Source organism: Aspergillus lucknowensis (assembly GCF_044049455.1).
Source record: "Aspergillus lucknowensis strain CBS 449.75 chromosome Unknown BJX67scaffold_34, whole genome shotgun sequence".
NCBI lineage: Eukaryota > Fungi > Ascomycota > Eurotiomycetes > Eurotiales > Aspergillaceae > Aspergillus > Aspergillus lucknowensis.
In genome coordinates, this window is record NW_027263578.1 from 146,193 (window position 1) to 160,026 (window position 13,834).

The following is a 13,834-nucleotide window of genomic DNA, read 5'->3' on the forward strand; positions in this document are numbered from 1 at the left end:
CCATCTTAAGTCCGATCCTGCCGCCAGTGGTGATTGGAAGTCTGGGCAACTCACCAAAACCCCCTCAAGCGCAGCGACCTATGCGTCTGAAACTGCTATTAATAAATATCCATCCATTCCTCCTCCACCTTGCTGGGTTTCCTTCCCTTCCGACCATTCGGGCCGTTCTAGCTTCCATCGGCTGAGAGAGTTAATCTCTCCCCTGTCTTGTATCTCCCGTGAGTGCCTTTAATCCTTCCAGCTCCGCTGGCAGTTTAGTCTGGCTTGTGATCTCAATCTATGCGCGCGGCCGGGGTGGGCTCGAAATGCCGCTCCATGCCAGATACAAACCAATCCATCTACTATTATTTCCCGTCGGACAGAGGGACATGTGGCAATCTTTTTGAAACCCACGCTCGGCCTCCGTTGGCACTGTTTTCAGTTCTTGAACCAGGCGCTCAGATCTGTGTTAGGCTGGCATCGTTCGACAGCAGTGCTTAAAGAGCGTCTTCTGGGCCTTCATAATGGACGGCCACCCGTCCACCCCCCGGCGTCAGAAGCTATTATTGCACAAACCTGACTGCTGACATTTTCCCTTCTATCTAGCACATTCCTCCGCTTCCGCCGCGACCATCCCCCCTCCGTCCATCCCCCCCGCCGTTTCTATCACCCGTCGCTACCCCTTCACTTTTTTTTCCCTAGAGTTCGCGCCGTATTTGCGGAACTAAGATTAGAAGACCTTCAAGCTGGCAGGAAATAAGCGGAGAAGTTTCTCCGGTCAGGGTGGCTTGCTGAACAGGATGTTCAGTGGCTCTTCGAGCCCGCCCAAAGAGAAATCAGATACCGTCGCACGCTCCGGCGCCATCACTACACCATCCCTCAGCCTCCGGACCGACGATCCCGACGGTTCTCAGAAGAAATCCTCGCCCCCTGGCAGTTTTTTCGGCCGCAGAGCAAGTGACGAGCAGAGCCCCGGGGGGGACAAGAAGCGCCGAAGCAGCACGGTCTCAAAGGCGGCGACATTCTTCACCAACGCAAAGAACTCTCTTAGTCTCAGTAGCCCCCGAACTGAAAGCTCCTTCGGTATCTTACCAGTGCAAGAGTCGCCCACTATCCAAAAATACGGGAGCATGGACCCAGCGCTCAGTGTTCCACAAGGTTCACTGAACAATTCCGCCGGCGAATCTTCACCAACCCCTCGATCATCCTTTAGAGTTGGAGTAACCGAAGACCGGAATAAAAAATGTCGCCGAACTATGGAAGATACTCACGCTTATCTTTACAATTTTCTTGGGAGCCCGGTGCCATCAACTCAGAACGATGACTCGAGTCAGAGTATTAGCTCCGGGGACGCCTCTTCCTCCAGGACCGGAGAAACGCCTACCACTGTTGAGACGGATAATGGTTACTTTGCTATCTTTGATGGACACGCAGGCACTTTTGCTGCGCAATGGTGCGGGAAGAAACTGCATTTGATCCTGGAAGATGTGATGCGCAAAAATCCAAATGCGCCCGTTCCTGAGCTACTTGATCAGACATTCACTGCTGTTGACCAGCAGTTGGAAAAGTTGCCCGTGAAGAATAGCGGCTGTACCGCTGTCATTGCACTCCTGAGGTGGGAGGATAGAGTTCCTAGTCCGCACTCAGTAACGGGTTCCTCTACCCTTGGACCCGCAGCCGCCGCCGCAAATAAGGGTGAGACCGAGCCGGAGGCTGCTGATACACCCACGCAGGAAGCCGCCGCCACCCCAGTTGCCAATATTCCCCCAAAGCTACGAGAAAAGGCCGTCCGTCAACGTGTTCTTTATACCGCGAATGTGGGTGATGCTCGTGTGATCTTATGTCGAAATGGTAAAGCCCTTCGCCTGTCTTACGATCACAAGGGCAGCGATGAGAACGAAGGGAGAAGAATTGCCAATGCGGGGGGGTTGATTCTGAATAATCGAGTGAACGGAGTTCTCGCGGTGACTAGAGCTCTTGGTGATGCATATATTAAGGATCTTGTTACCGGGCATCCATACACGACAGAGACTGTCATACAGCCGGATCTAGATGAGTTTATCATCCTAGCCTGTGATGGGGTGAGTTACCACTCTACTCTTCTCCATTTATTTTCTGGTATAAGTGACCAATGCTCATGATAAAATTCAGCTATGGGATGTCTGCAGTGATCAAGAAGCTGTTGATTTAATTAGAGACGTGCCAGACGCCCAGCTGGCATCCAAGATCCTCGTTGACCATGCCCTTGCAAGGTTCAGCACTGACAACCTTTCCTGTATGGTAATTCGGCTTGAAGCAGACCGCCACCGCGAATTTGCCAACCGAACCATTGATGCTGCCTTACCAGAGAGCAACTTATCCACCAACCCTGGACCTGCAATCACCGAGACTGACAAGATTGTTGAGGGCGCAAGGAAGAGCATGGCCAACGCCGAACTTATGGATGGTCCGGATTTGGTAAGGAAGATCCCTGACGAGATGGAGGAAATTTCAGAGGGACCTCTAGGTGAAGAGGCCGAATCAGAGCTATCTGTCTCGCCAAACCGCCCGCCACCTGCATTGAATCAGCCGAAAAAGCCCGATCCAGGCGAGAATTTATGAGCACCATTTAACAGTTGGACATTTTAAGGCAAGATAAGAAGGAATTAGAAGCGAACCTTGAAGGCTTTGGACTACATCTACAATGGAAATTTATTTGCATTTTCCTCACTTATATTCGATACTCTGCTTGCCCTCTCATGCTATTTTCCGTTTGATCTCTGTCTTCTCCGTGGTTTAGCGCGCAGCGTTGATCGCGAACACTCCTGTTGTCCGTGTCATGACGGAACTGGGCTTGCTGTCCAGCTTTTGCAGTGCGCAGATTGTCTTTTCTAGTCCATGTGGCCTCTGGCTTCTTATCTCGACCTACCACCGGTTCACCCAGTTCTTGAGGGCTTTCGGAACGCACGCAGTGTTCTAAATGCCCACCGCCGATGTACTTTTATCTTGAAGCTGTGGTTTTTTTTGGAATCTTGATCATGCAGAGAGAACTAAATTCATTTCTTTGTCCTACAAGAACTTGAAAAATGTCATCAGATATGCTGATTGTATATTGCTTTCCGTCTGCTAAACGCCAATCATTTCGAGGCTACAGGGGGTTCACGATCTAAAAATACAATGAAGGAAACAGTCTCCAAAAGAGCATAGAGGAAACAAGATATCCACATGAATTTACGAAGCTGAGGTGCGCAAAGAGACGTCTAGTCCGCCTTTCTCTCCTGGAAGCTATGCTCCACAAGAATCTCATTCAGATGGGCTGTCTTCTTCTGACCAGGCATAACATGGTCGCGGCTCAGCTCCAGTTCACCATGTAGGACTCGGTTAGGCCAAGATTCCGCAAAACGGGCGTTGTGGATATCGTTCCAGAGGATCTTTACGGCATCTTGCTCTCCCAGGGCGAGAGTGGTTAGGTCTTTAGGCTCCTGAACCTTGAACTCGACCGTGTCCGTGCTCAATTTCTCCTCAAACTTCGCAATTCGCTCAGCACGCTCGGCCGCCTTTGCCTCTTCCTTCTTGCGGGCTTCGCGTCGACGTCGCCTCGCAGTGCGAGTCAGGTATCCCCTCTTGCCGTCAGCGAAACCATTCTTGATCTCCTCCTCCTGGATCGCCAGGACAGCCGAGATATCAGCGACACTTGTTGCCTTTTGATCCATCACGGCTCGGGCGCGGTCCTTCTTTTCCATCAGCCAGCCAATCTTGTCACCGTACTTCTCGTCGAACTCTTTGGCCTGCTCCGGATCCCGTGGTCGCTTCTGGTCCAGGTATTTCTCTGTGATTGTGATCATCTCGCGAGGAGGGTCGAGTTGGCGCTGCATGGAGAATTCACGGAGTAGATGGAATGCGCGCAGGCCGACCTTGCTATCGTTAAAATGAACTGAATAGTACGGAGCCCACATATCCTTGCGGAGGGTCGCCGGGACGGTCTTCTTGCCGTGGTATACGAGTTGGCGGAGGACGCTGTTTTTCTAAAGGACAGCAAGACACAATATCAGTAAAAAAATCTTCGCAAATCGAAAAATGCACTCCGGGTTCTCACTAACCTCCAAATACCGCGTCAGCGAGTAAACAACCTGATTTGTGCGAATGTTGTGGTAAACGAAGATATTTTTCCCATGTGTCACGGCATTCAGGGCCTTCCGTAACCGCACTCCCTCTTTCCATTGATGGTTCTTGAACGCATTCGAATTCGGCTCCCGAGGTTTGCCCTGGATAATGGTTCCTCTCTCGATGGGCGGGCGCTGGGTTATCCTCCAGGTACCCATCTTGGTGGGATCCAGCATCTTCTGCTTGGGTGCCTTTGGCACCATTTGTGAGGCCATTGCGGCGGAGAAGGCGGGCCTGTGCCTCGCCTTTGTGTCTCGAGATCAGGCTCCTGGCGAATAGAGCGCGGGACACTCTCGAGAAATTCGGGTTGGAAACGGGATTTGTGGTTGTTTGGAGCGGTGGCTTTGTTCAGTGTGCAGAGTCGGGACTGGGCAGAGGAGAAGGGAGCGCGGATCATCAATTTTTCGACGGCATCCGAACGGGGAAGTCCGCCGAGGGCTCCAGCAGCTTGACAGGAGCTCTCTCGCCGTCAGCGGAGAACCACAACATTGGCCTTCAACATTCTTTTGCTTTGTTGCAATCACGAGATTTTTGGGCGACTTGATTATTGTTGAATTGGAATTTGTTTACAGACGACTGAATGAAGACAGAGCGTCGCTTACGATTCCCTGCCGGCTCGCAATGGCGACAGCCAACACTTCGGTTGGGTTGAGCAATGACGACGGTGCTGGCAGTCGCCGTGAGCGACCTGTTCTCCTCCCATCGGTGGGTGATCCCGTCTGCAAGGGGGCTCGTATGGGTTCGCGACCTAACCGATGATATTCCTTGCCAGAGCCGAAAGCTACGACACTTACAAGGTGTCTCTGTTCGCAACCTCGTCGTCGACCGCCCGAATAGGTCTCGAGGGAAGACGATCGACGACGAGGATATTCCGAACTCCCTGCAGTCGCCATCGAAGATACTTGCGCAGGATGCCCGCCGTTCACTGAACCAGTCGCGATCGTTCTCGAACCTCAAGTTCGCTGCCGCGTCCGGCGAGCAAAGTACCCATCATGAGCGGCTCCCTTCGCACCAGGCGCGTCGAAAGAGTACGCTACCATGGAGCGACCCAAACCCGCAGATAAGGCAGGTGAAATTGGAGGACATTACGCGCAGCCGGATGGCAACGACGTGGTTCTCGATCCATTGCGACGGAATCGCTGAACCCGTGTACATCAGCGAGATTGTGGAGGATGCGATGAATCCCAACTTCCGAGCATTCGATCTCAACTTCTGCGGCCCATTGGTCTCCCGACGGGATCATCTGACTCTGAGACTGTGGGTGAAGACCGCAGCCATGGATGATTATATGGTACTGGTAGAATTACAACTACACCTGCGGTCCCTCCAATTCCTCGGGCGGTCGCTTGACAGCTTCCACCAGCCACTCCCTGCGAACTCGATTCTTCTCCATTTCCCGGACGGCGTGTACACGAATCTGACGGATATTCCACCCGTCTGGGCACCATATCGGACACCGAACTCCAAAACCTGCGACTCAACGGCTCTACCGACGTCATCGTATGACGCTCTGATGCGCCTCGCCAATCTAGACGAGTGTATTCAGGATGCGTTAATCACGAGGGAAAGGCTAGAATCGCAAATTAACTCGATCCTGGAGAAGAACCTGGATACCTTTCAGACGACCAGTGACGCGTCCAGGGCGCAAGATAAACTGGCGCTCACAAGAACCGCCGTTTCAGCTGAGCGCAAACAGCTACGCTTGGCCACTAAACGGAAGGAAGAGCTGATCGCCAGTATCAAAGCTCGAAAGGATGTGATGGAGCGTGGGTCTCGCACTCAGGACAGAGTGCGGAGTCATCTCCCAGATGCGAGAGTGAAACTTGGTTCGAGCACGAAGCTTCTAGATCAGAACACTGAAGAAACCAAGGGTCAAATCCGGCGAATATCGGAGGATCTTCAGGAGATCTATCCCATCGAACCGATACCCGAAAAGCCGCTTGCATTCACGATCTCTGGTCTGGCTCTTCCCAATTCAAATTTTACCGACGTCGACCGAGACGCGGTGGCAGCGGGACTTGGATATACTGCGCATCTCGTCTACTTGCTCTCGTTCTACCTCTCAATCCCGGTGCCGTATCCAATTACGCCGTACCTGTCGAACTCGCTCATCCTGGATCCTGTGTCAACCTCTCTGCCCCAAAGGACGTATCCGCTCCACCCAGTCAGCGTTCAATACCGGTTCGAGTACGGGGTATTCCTGCTGAATAAAGATATCGAATTCCTCCTAAACAAGCAAGGATTGCGAGTTCTTGACATTCGGCACACGCTTCCCAATTTGAAATACCTACTGTACGTTCTCACGGCGCGATCTTCGGAAATTCCCGCGCGAAAAGCTGGGGGAATTCGTGGACTCCTGCCTGGGAGGCTTACGCCGAGTCTCTCTCGTCGTGGAAGCGAGGACAGCGTCGTGTATGGGGAGACAATCAACCCCCGAAGAGGCATGAGCCCAATATCGAAAGCGAACGGCGAAGTTGCGCCAGTCGGAGGTCGGAAGCCTATTGCAGCAATCCCGAGTGCCTCGACCTCGTTTCAAGCCGCATAGTGGGCCAACCGCGCGAATGTAACCGCACATCAAATTCATATGTAATCTGTGGTTGGTGTGCCTGGTCTTATCTGAGCATTGTCATTGGGGTTTGATCTGCAGGGTGTCAATTCTTTTCTTTCTTCCTTCTTCCTTTTTTCCTAGTCCCGATCTACCTGTCTTCCTGGTCGGACCGGCGTGGGGTGGGCTGGTTTGTATATAGCATAGCATCATGGAAGTCGCTAGCGAACAATCAGGAACTCTGGACAAAAACGTTCGAATCTCCTTGGCAAGCTTGACACGAAAGTCAAAATAATTAATAGCTCACTCAGTCTTGGGCCGAATTGAAGGAAAGAGCAGGGATCGGAGACCGTTCGAATATCGATTGATAACAGAGTCGCGGGCACTGGATCACCACCGCAGAGCGCAGCCCACCCAACGCGAGGAACTTCATCTTGACTCGTTGAGCCTTCTTCTACCCCGCATCCAACCAATTGTTCTGGGGACCCCAGGATGGCCTTTTGAGTCTTCGCCTTCCGCTCGAAGAACCTTCTTTTCTTCTTCGATCTCGCCGTTGCAGCTTAAAAAGTCCCCGGACAGCGGGTTGAGCAGTGGACGGCTGCCTTTCTTCCCCGTCCCGCCCCCAACTTGGCTCCCCCCACCGCTTTCTGGCGGTCGTCCTCGCTTTGCGTCGGCAATCCCCAGACCAACGTCTCCATCCGACTCTGCCTATGCCTGCACTCGGCCCCATATTTCCCCGAGTAATGATGGCAGCACACGATATGAAGCATGAGAGCGGCTTTTATGCGCCCGAAGACCCTACGCGGAGATCGCCGTCCCCCCCGAACAGTACCCATCACCGCCGCGGCTACCAGGCCTGCGATCCATGTCGCAAACGTAAAGTAAAATGCGATCTTGGGAGTGAGTTCAGTTCATGCTACCGTACCCCGCCGATATGGACCGAAGCAGCGGGGTTCTGGAGGCTGATGTGACGTGGTCTGATTGTTCTTCTAGGTGTTGACAACCCGCGCCCTCCGCCATGTGTACGATGCCGACGTGAAAGCAAACGGTGCGAGTTCTCCGCCACGCGTCGCAAACGCAAGACTTCTGAGACCGACGGCTCCGTTGACGATGTCCTACGGCGTGACAAGCGGATGATGATCGGAGATGCCAAAGGCGATGCTTCTCCCAGCGACCGATCCTCGTCCAATCCACGGACGGAGCCTCCGTTAGATACAGCCAGCAGGCCGCAGCAGAGGTGGCTCGATAAATCGCCGTCGAACGGTCCTCTACCTTTGCAGCATAATGGTGGCCAGCCGTATGCCGCCAACCCGCCTCCCTCTACGAACCAGTTTCCAGATTTACGAAACACAAGGCACCCGGTCTACAATGTTGGGGAGAGGACATCTGCCTCGAGATTCAGTCTCGAGGGCAACCAGCCCATGATGAACCGTACCGCTGTCGAGCTACTGTCGCCAGCGATCAGCAATAGTCATGATGCGCTACACCTTTTGTCAGAAGCAGCGGGAAGGACGGAAGATCTCAACCGCCAGAGTCTCGAAAGCCGGTACGCAGCCACGCGACAGTCCGGCTCTTCCTTCGCATCACCAATGTCGCAAGCGGGAACACCACGAAGCGGGGCTGGTTCCTTTTCCCGACAGCACAAGTCAGGGCCAGGACATACTGCGAATTTTTACCAGGGAACCGGACTGGCCGCTGGAGATTCTCACTCAAATACCCATGGCCGAATGAGTTCTGCGGGCCGTCCTTCGGACACCGGATACTTAGATGCCGTCAAGGCCTGGTCGCGATTGCGTTTCGTCCGCGCAGGCTGGCTTTCCGTTGAGGAGTCAATGGCCTATGTCGCATAGTAAGTTATGATTACAATCATCCATTTCGTGTCCTAATAGCTTGCCAGCTACTACGAGCATCTCGCACCTTTGAGCCCCATTGTAATCCCGGACTTCTCGCATCCATCAACGCATCGCTCTCTACTCACCGACGAGCCGGTATTAGCGGTCACAATCCTGACCGCTGCCTCGAGACATATGAAACCGGATGGAGACGGGGCGTACTCCCGAGCCTTCTATATCCACGACCGCCTTTGGTCGTATCTGCGTGGAATGATTGAGCGTTTGTTCTGGGGCCAGGAAAAGTTCGGCGAAAACGGCATCGGGGTTAACAAACCTCGTTCCTTCGATTTAGCGCCCGCCGCGGCCAAGATCAGCCACAAGGGCAACCTAAGATCTCTGGGCACGATTGAGGCATTATTAATTCTTACGGACTGGCACCCACGGAACCTACATTTTCCTCCCGGCGACGACGAGAACGCATTGCTAGACCTTGATGCCCACTCGCTAGGCCGGTACGACGGTCACCCGGAGAACGATGGCGAGAGCAATGGGAACCGCGGCCCTAGTGGTGCACCAGAGGGCAGAGTGGCCTTTCAGACCTGGCTAGAGCCGGCCTGGCGGTCAGACCGGATGTCCTGGATGCTGCTCAGTACAGCGCAAGCCTTAGCCTTCGAGCTGGGAGTCTTCGACCAAAAGAATGACGCGAAAGCTTTTGAATCGCCAGCGGAGCAAACCCGGAAACGGCGACTCCGTCGCCTCATTCTCGTATACATCACACAGAGCAGTGGCCGTCTGGGCATCCCGTCTATGCTTCCACTACCGCAGTGGGCAGACCATATTCAGCCTACGCCTGTGACGGGCTCGAAGGATAATGAGATCGACAAGATGCACGATTGCTGGCTCGGTATCTCAAAGATCATGTACCAAAGCAATCAGCTCCTGTTTGCATCCAACGAGCAGACCTCTGAACTGATACGGAGTGGCCGCTATCGGGAGCAAATCGACCGATTTCAGCCGTTTCTTCGCGAATGGCGGCAGAACATCGACTCGACCGAGCGTAAGTTCCTTCTCCAATTTGATGATTAGTGCTAATGAGTTAGTTCATCCCGCTATGCGGCACATCTTGATGATTGAATACGAATATACTCGTGAGTCTGCATTTATAGGGCAATGTGGCTTTGACTAATGTGCTGAAAGGGCTCTATGTCAACTCTCTGGCTTTGCAGGCCGTCGTTGATCGATGGACGACCATGTCCCATGAGGCGGCCCAGGCGCAGGGCAAGCCGGGACCGGCATCGGGCAGCGGATCGTTTCATGTGCTTATGGAGCTGTATCGTGTCAATGAGCCTTTCATCCAAGAGGTTGTCGACGCGTCACGCAAGATCCTGACAACGGTCCTAGAGGGCCTTGTTCCAGGCGATCATCTTAAGCACGCTCCTGTCCGAACATGTTTCCGGATTCTCTCAGGCATGATCTTCATTCTTAAAGTATGCGTTACCTAACCCCAGCTCCTTGACCTATATCTAACAGGGCTAGACTTTCACTCTTGGAGCCAAGGAGGACGACGTGCGCGTATCTCTCGACCTCCAAGACCGCACAGTCGAAGCACTACGAACATGCGTCGTCGACGACATCCACCTAAACCACGCTATCGCCCGCCTCCTCGAACTCCTAACCTCCAACATCCGCACCCGTTTCCTCCGCTTTGCCCCGCTGGACCGCAGCGGCGACGGCGACGGGCAAGATCGTACCTCCGCTCCAAACTCCCGAGCCCACTCACCCCGGGTCACAACATCTCAGAACCGCCGCGACGGCATAAACAACCACACCTGGACACCAGGCCACTCAAATCAACCCGTTGGCTACGCAGATTCCCACCCTCCCACAACAACAATGACTTCAGTCCACGACCCGCTGGCCGGCATCCCCGCGCAACCTATCAACTCCTCAAACATCAACGTGAGCTTCATGCCGCCACCGCCGTCGGTATACTACAGCTTCTACGAACCACGCGCTACACCCCCGTCCAGCGAAATGAACGGATCAAATGTCCCCCCACAGTCCATGAACGACAACCACAACCCCGGCGTCTCAGACTGGTTTGCCCTCCCGCTTGATCAATTCTTCAATAGTTCCACTGCAGTCGTGGATCAAGGCCTTGGCGGGACGGGCCCCATGGTAGGCGAGTTTGACATGCTCGAGGTGCTTCTGAATGAGCAGTATGATGGGGGCGGCGAAGGGCTTGACTCTGCTGCTGCGGGTGGAGGTGCGAACCTCCCCTCGCAGTTTATGCAGGCGTAGCCTGTGGTATCTACGACTCCAGTCTCCCTTATTTTATATCTATATGTGTGATATGTCGACAATACCCTTACGATTATACGAATATCTTGTGATTTTACTCGAGGTTATGTTACGATGGATGCTTGTATTATTTATCTCGCACTCTGCTTGGTACCTAGTGATAATATCTGCAAAAGTTTTCTACTTCAATTGGGGCGCTCGGGAGCACAGTCTTCCGGTATATATAACGGCGCAGTATTATTGGGTATTCGCTCGAAACATAGCGAGAGCATAAGACAAAAAGGGACCTCACCCATCCCGGAGTGCAACCAGACACAGGAACCTAAGGAAGCTCGCGCCATTCTCAACCCAGTACGGGCGCAGATCCATCCATGAAATTGTCAATCAAGACGTTCAACACACCTTCCTGGCAACCCCAGCTCTGACCGGAGTACACCAGTTCAACGCACTCGCACCTCGCCGACGAGAATGCACGCGCCTCGTCCGCCGTAAGACGGGCCATGGGGACCTCATCGCGGATGGATCGCGTGTCGCTAAACTCGTCGAACTCGGACTCGCCCTCAACGTGGTAGTACTTGTAGTAGATATCCGCCATGTCTCTTGCGAAGTTCTCGTCTGGTGAAACGGGGAATGGCGCGTCGAGGTGCTGCGACCACATTTCGTCTGTGCAGGGGAAATAATCGAGGTCGGATTCGGAGTCTGCGTCTGCATCTGCGTCTGTGCGCCATTCAATGTCCATGAATCTGGCGGTCGGGCCTTCTTCTTCTTCTTCTTCTTCTTCTTCTTCTTCTTCTTCTTCTTCTTCTTCTTCTTCTTCTTCTTCGTCTTCTTCTACTGCCTCTTGGAGTTTGTAAGGACCTTCATCAGAGGAGTAGTCTGCATAGTCTGCACCTTTCTGCTCTGACTCCGGTTCATCAGAGGGACCCCTGCTATTACCCTCGCCACGAGCATCACGGCCGAGAAGCCACCGAAAAAGCTCTACTTCGCTCATCCCTGGCCCATGGAATACGCAACTAACCAACCGCAGTGCCTGTAGACCAGTTGCAAAGCTCCACGGCATAAGCACTTCCTCAAGGCATTGCAATTCAATATAAAAATTGTAGATCGTTAAGCGCTTGAGCGACGGACAGACCGGTAGAACTAGGTCCAGGTTGATATGAGCTTTTCCTCCGTTCGTCGAGAGCTCCAATGTTTCTAGCTTCTCCGCGCGGCGAAGGGTAGGTCTGATATCCAGCCCTCCGGGATGTCGTCGATCATCCAGACAAAGACGAAGATGGTGCAGTGATTTGAACGCGTCCGCGAGCCAAGTGGACAACGGAGAAGAGGGGTTTAGAAGGCGAAAATCAAGACCGCGGAACTGAGACGGAGCCCTGAAGTGGCGAAATTCCAGGCTCGGCAAGTGAATACTGTACGAACTGAGCTGGATCCCTAGAGTCCGAAGAGCAGCCATCAAAAGGACAGGCGCACGATACGAATACCCCAGAAGAAGCCGCGAGATCGCCTCCGTCGGTGCTGCATCGGCCTGGGTCTCGGCTGTACCTCCGCTGCCCGTGGCAACCAGGGCCTTCGCCCAGTCCTCAAGCCGCGGTAGCATCCCTTCATCAGGGAGCGGCTCGTCAGACGCAGGCATCTCTGTTGAATACGCATTCACCATGTCCACGCCTAGCGCGTGCCACTCCCTCATCGCGGGAGACGAATACGATAGGAAAGGCGATGCCTCGGTCGCGAACTTGGTCTCCTCTCTGAAGAAGTAGCTGCTATGAATCTGCACGATCCAGTGCGACATAAGCTCTGTGAAGACCACCCCGCGCAAATTGGGGAAGCGAGGGAGGGTCTGCATGAGAGTCTGGAAATCAACGCCCTCCTCGAGGATAGTACTGCACTCGGCGGTGATCTGCGTGCATCTATCAACGTTCTCTCTCGTTTCGTACGAATGGGGTTCCCGGGGTTGGTGCAGACCTGGTCTGCCGGAGACGTCCCAGATAAGTTCTGTGACGGCGTGCGCGAGACGAGGGTGGCGGGAGATCGCGACAATAGTATCGAGGTCTTTCTTGTATCCCGAAGCGTAGACCCTGCTAAATAGGTGGGATGGATTGGATGCAATGAGGCGTTCTAGTTCCTTGCATGAGAGACGAAGGGCTTTTAGATCAGTGCGGGCAAGGAGGGAGAGGATATTGTCCGCGCATGCGTGGATCCGCATGAGGGCTTTGAAAACATTCTTTTCTGCGCCCATGTTGGCAATACTGATGAAAATGCAAGTCAAACAAGATGCAGGTGAGATTGAGAAAGATGATTGTTGACGGCGGGGGTGCGGGAGGCTGGTAACGCCTCGTATTTGCTTGTCTCTTGCTGCCTCGTGGGACAAAGCATATGGAAACTATGGCATCAGAAAGAGTAAACAACTTATCTGGACGGCGACCCAGATACAACAGCCTGCTGACAGCCTGTAAATTTCATTAGTTGCAGGACTTCGGTGTCCTGAACGGGAGAACCGGAAGTTGAGGATCCTCGCATCTGGCTCTTTGGAGTAGCCATGGCAAATGAAGAAATCGAGTGTAGTCAAACTCAGCAGTTAAGAGATCATAGCAGGACCAGAAAATGTGGGCCTTCGCTTTCGAAGAGGTGTGATAGTGCCTTGTATGCTCTCAGGCAGCGCTAGATGTCCGTAGTCTGAAGAAGCTGGAGAACGCAAGAGCTCCTACCACCTCCGCTAACAGACTGGAGGGAAAAGGCAGGACTGCATCTCAAGAGAGAGAGACAATGTAAGTTATGTTGGATGGACTATCTCCAGGCATCTCTTGACGACAACAACCCCCCCCCCCTCCCCCCCTTGTGAGTGCGGTGCGGACTTGCTAGTCCAGTGTCTCGACGACGCAGGACTGCGTGGGGTTCGAGATTATTGTATAATTGCATTCCGACCTGGCTGTGTTAGTTTGGCTGGATCTCTCTGCAATGGGGGTGTGAGCTGTGAACATACCATCATGCAATCCTATGCGGGATGGTCTGAGAGAATCAACAGCGACAGCACCAGTAT

At 53.4% G+C, this 13,834-nt stretch overlaps 5 protein-coding genes across 5 annotated transcripts; 3 read left to right on the forward strand and 2 right to left on the reverse strand.

Moving 5' to 3' along the window:
* Positions 1-208: 208 nt before the first annotated feature.
* ptcG (type 2C protein phosphatase PTC1) lies at positions 209-2,899 on the forward strand. Its single transcript, XM_071025290.1, has 3 exons — positions 209-218; positions 586-2,060; positions 2,131-2,899. The coding sequence occupies exons 2-3, from the start codon at positions 780-782 to the stop codon at positions 2,578-2,580; spliced, it is 1,731 nt and encodes a 576-aa protein (XP_070884114.1). The 5' UTR covers positions 209-218; positions 586-779; the 3' UTR covers positions 2,581-2,899.
* Positions 2,900-3,033: 134 nt separating this feature from the next.
* On the reverse strand, positions 3,034-4,552 carry BJX67DRAFT_359351 (mitochondrial 54S ribosomal protein mL67). The gene is made up of 2 exons (XM_071029669.1): positions 4,059-4,552; positions 3,034-3,983 (listed from the first exon to the last, which is right to left on the reverse strand). Exons 1-2 carry the CDS (start codon positions 4,335-4,337, stop codon positions 3,219-3,221), a joined length of 1,044 nt encoding a protein of 347 aa, XP_070884115.1. The 5' UTR covers positions 4,338-4,552; the 3' UTR covers positions 3,034-3,218.
* A 2-nt stretch (positions 4,553-4,554) lies between these two features.
* On the forward strand, positions 4,555-7,344 carry BJX67DRAFT_188794 (putative UV radiation resistance protein (UVRAG)). The gene is made up of 2 exons (XM_071025291.1): positions 4,555-4,827; positions 4,895-7,344. Exons 1-2 carry the CDS (start codon positions 4,744-4,746, stop codon positions 6,665-6,667), a joined length of 1,857 nt encoding a protein of 618 aa, XP_070884116.1. The 5' UTR covers positions 4,555-4,743; the 3' UTR covers positions 6,668-7,344.
* Position 7,345: 1 nt separating this feature from the next.
* On the forward strand, positions 7,346-10,972 carry BJX67DRAFT_188795 (putative C6 transcription factor). Its single transcript, XM_071025292.1, has 6 exons — positions 7,346-7,567; positions 7,661-8,516; positions 8,565-9,556; positions 9,600-9,647; positions 9,697-9,986; positions 10,036-10,972. The coding sequence occupies exons 1-6, from the start codon at positions 7,378-7,380 to the stop codon at positions 10,798-10,800; spliced, it is 3,141 nt and encodes a 1,046-aa protein (XP_070884117.1). The 5' UTR covers positions 7,346-7,377; the 3' UTR covers positions 10,801-10,972.
* Positions 10,881-13,069, reverse strand: BJX67DRAFT_188802 (uncharacterized protein). Its single transcript, XM_071025293.1, has one exon. The coding sequence runs from the start codon at positions 13,031-13,033 to the stop codon at positions 11,144-11,146; it is 1,890 nt and encodes a 629-aa protein (XP_070884118.1). The 5' UTR covers positions 13,034-13,069; the 3' UTR covers positions 10,881-11,143.
* Between the last annotated feature and the right edge of the window lie 765 nt (positions 13,070-13,834).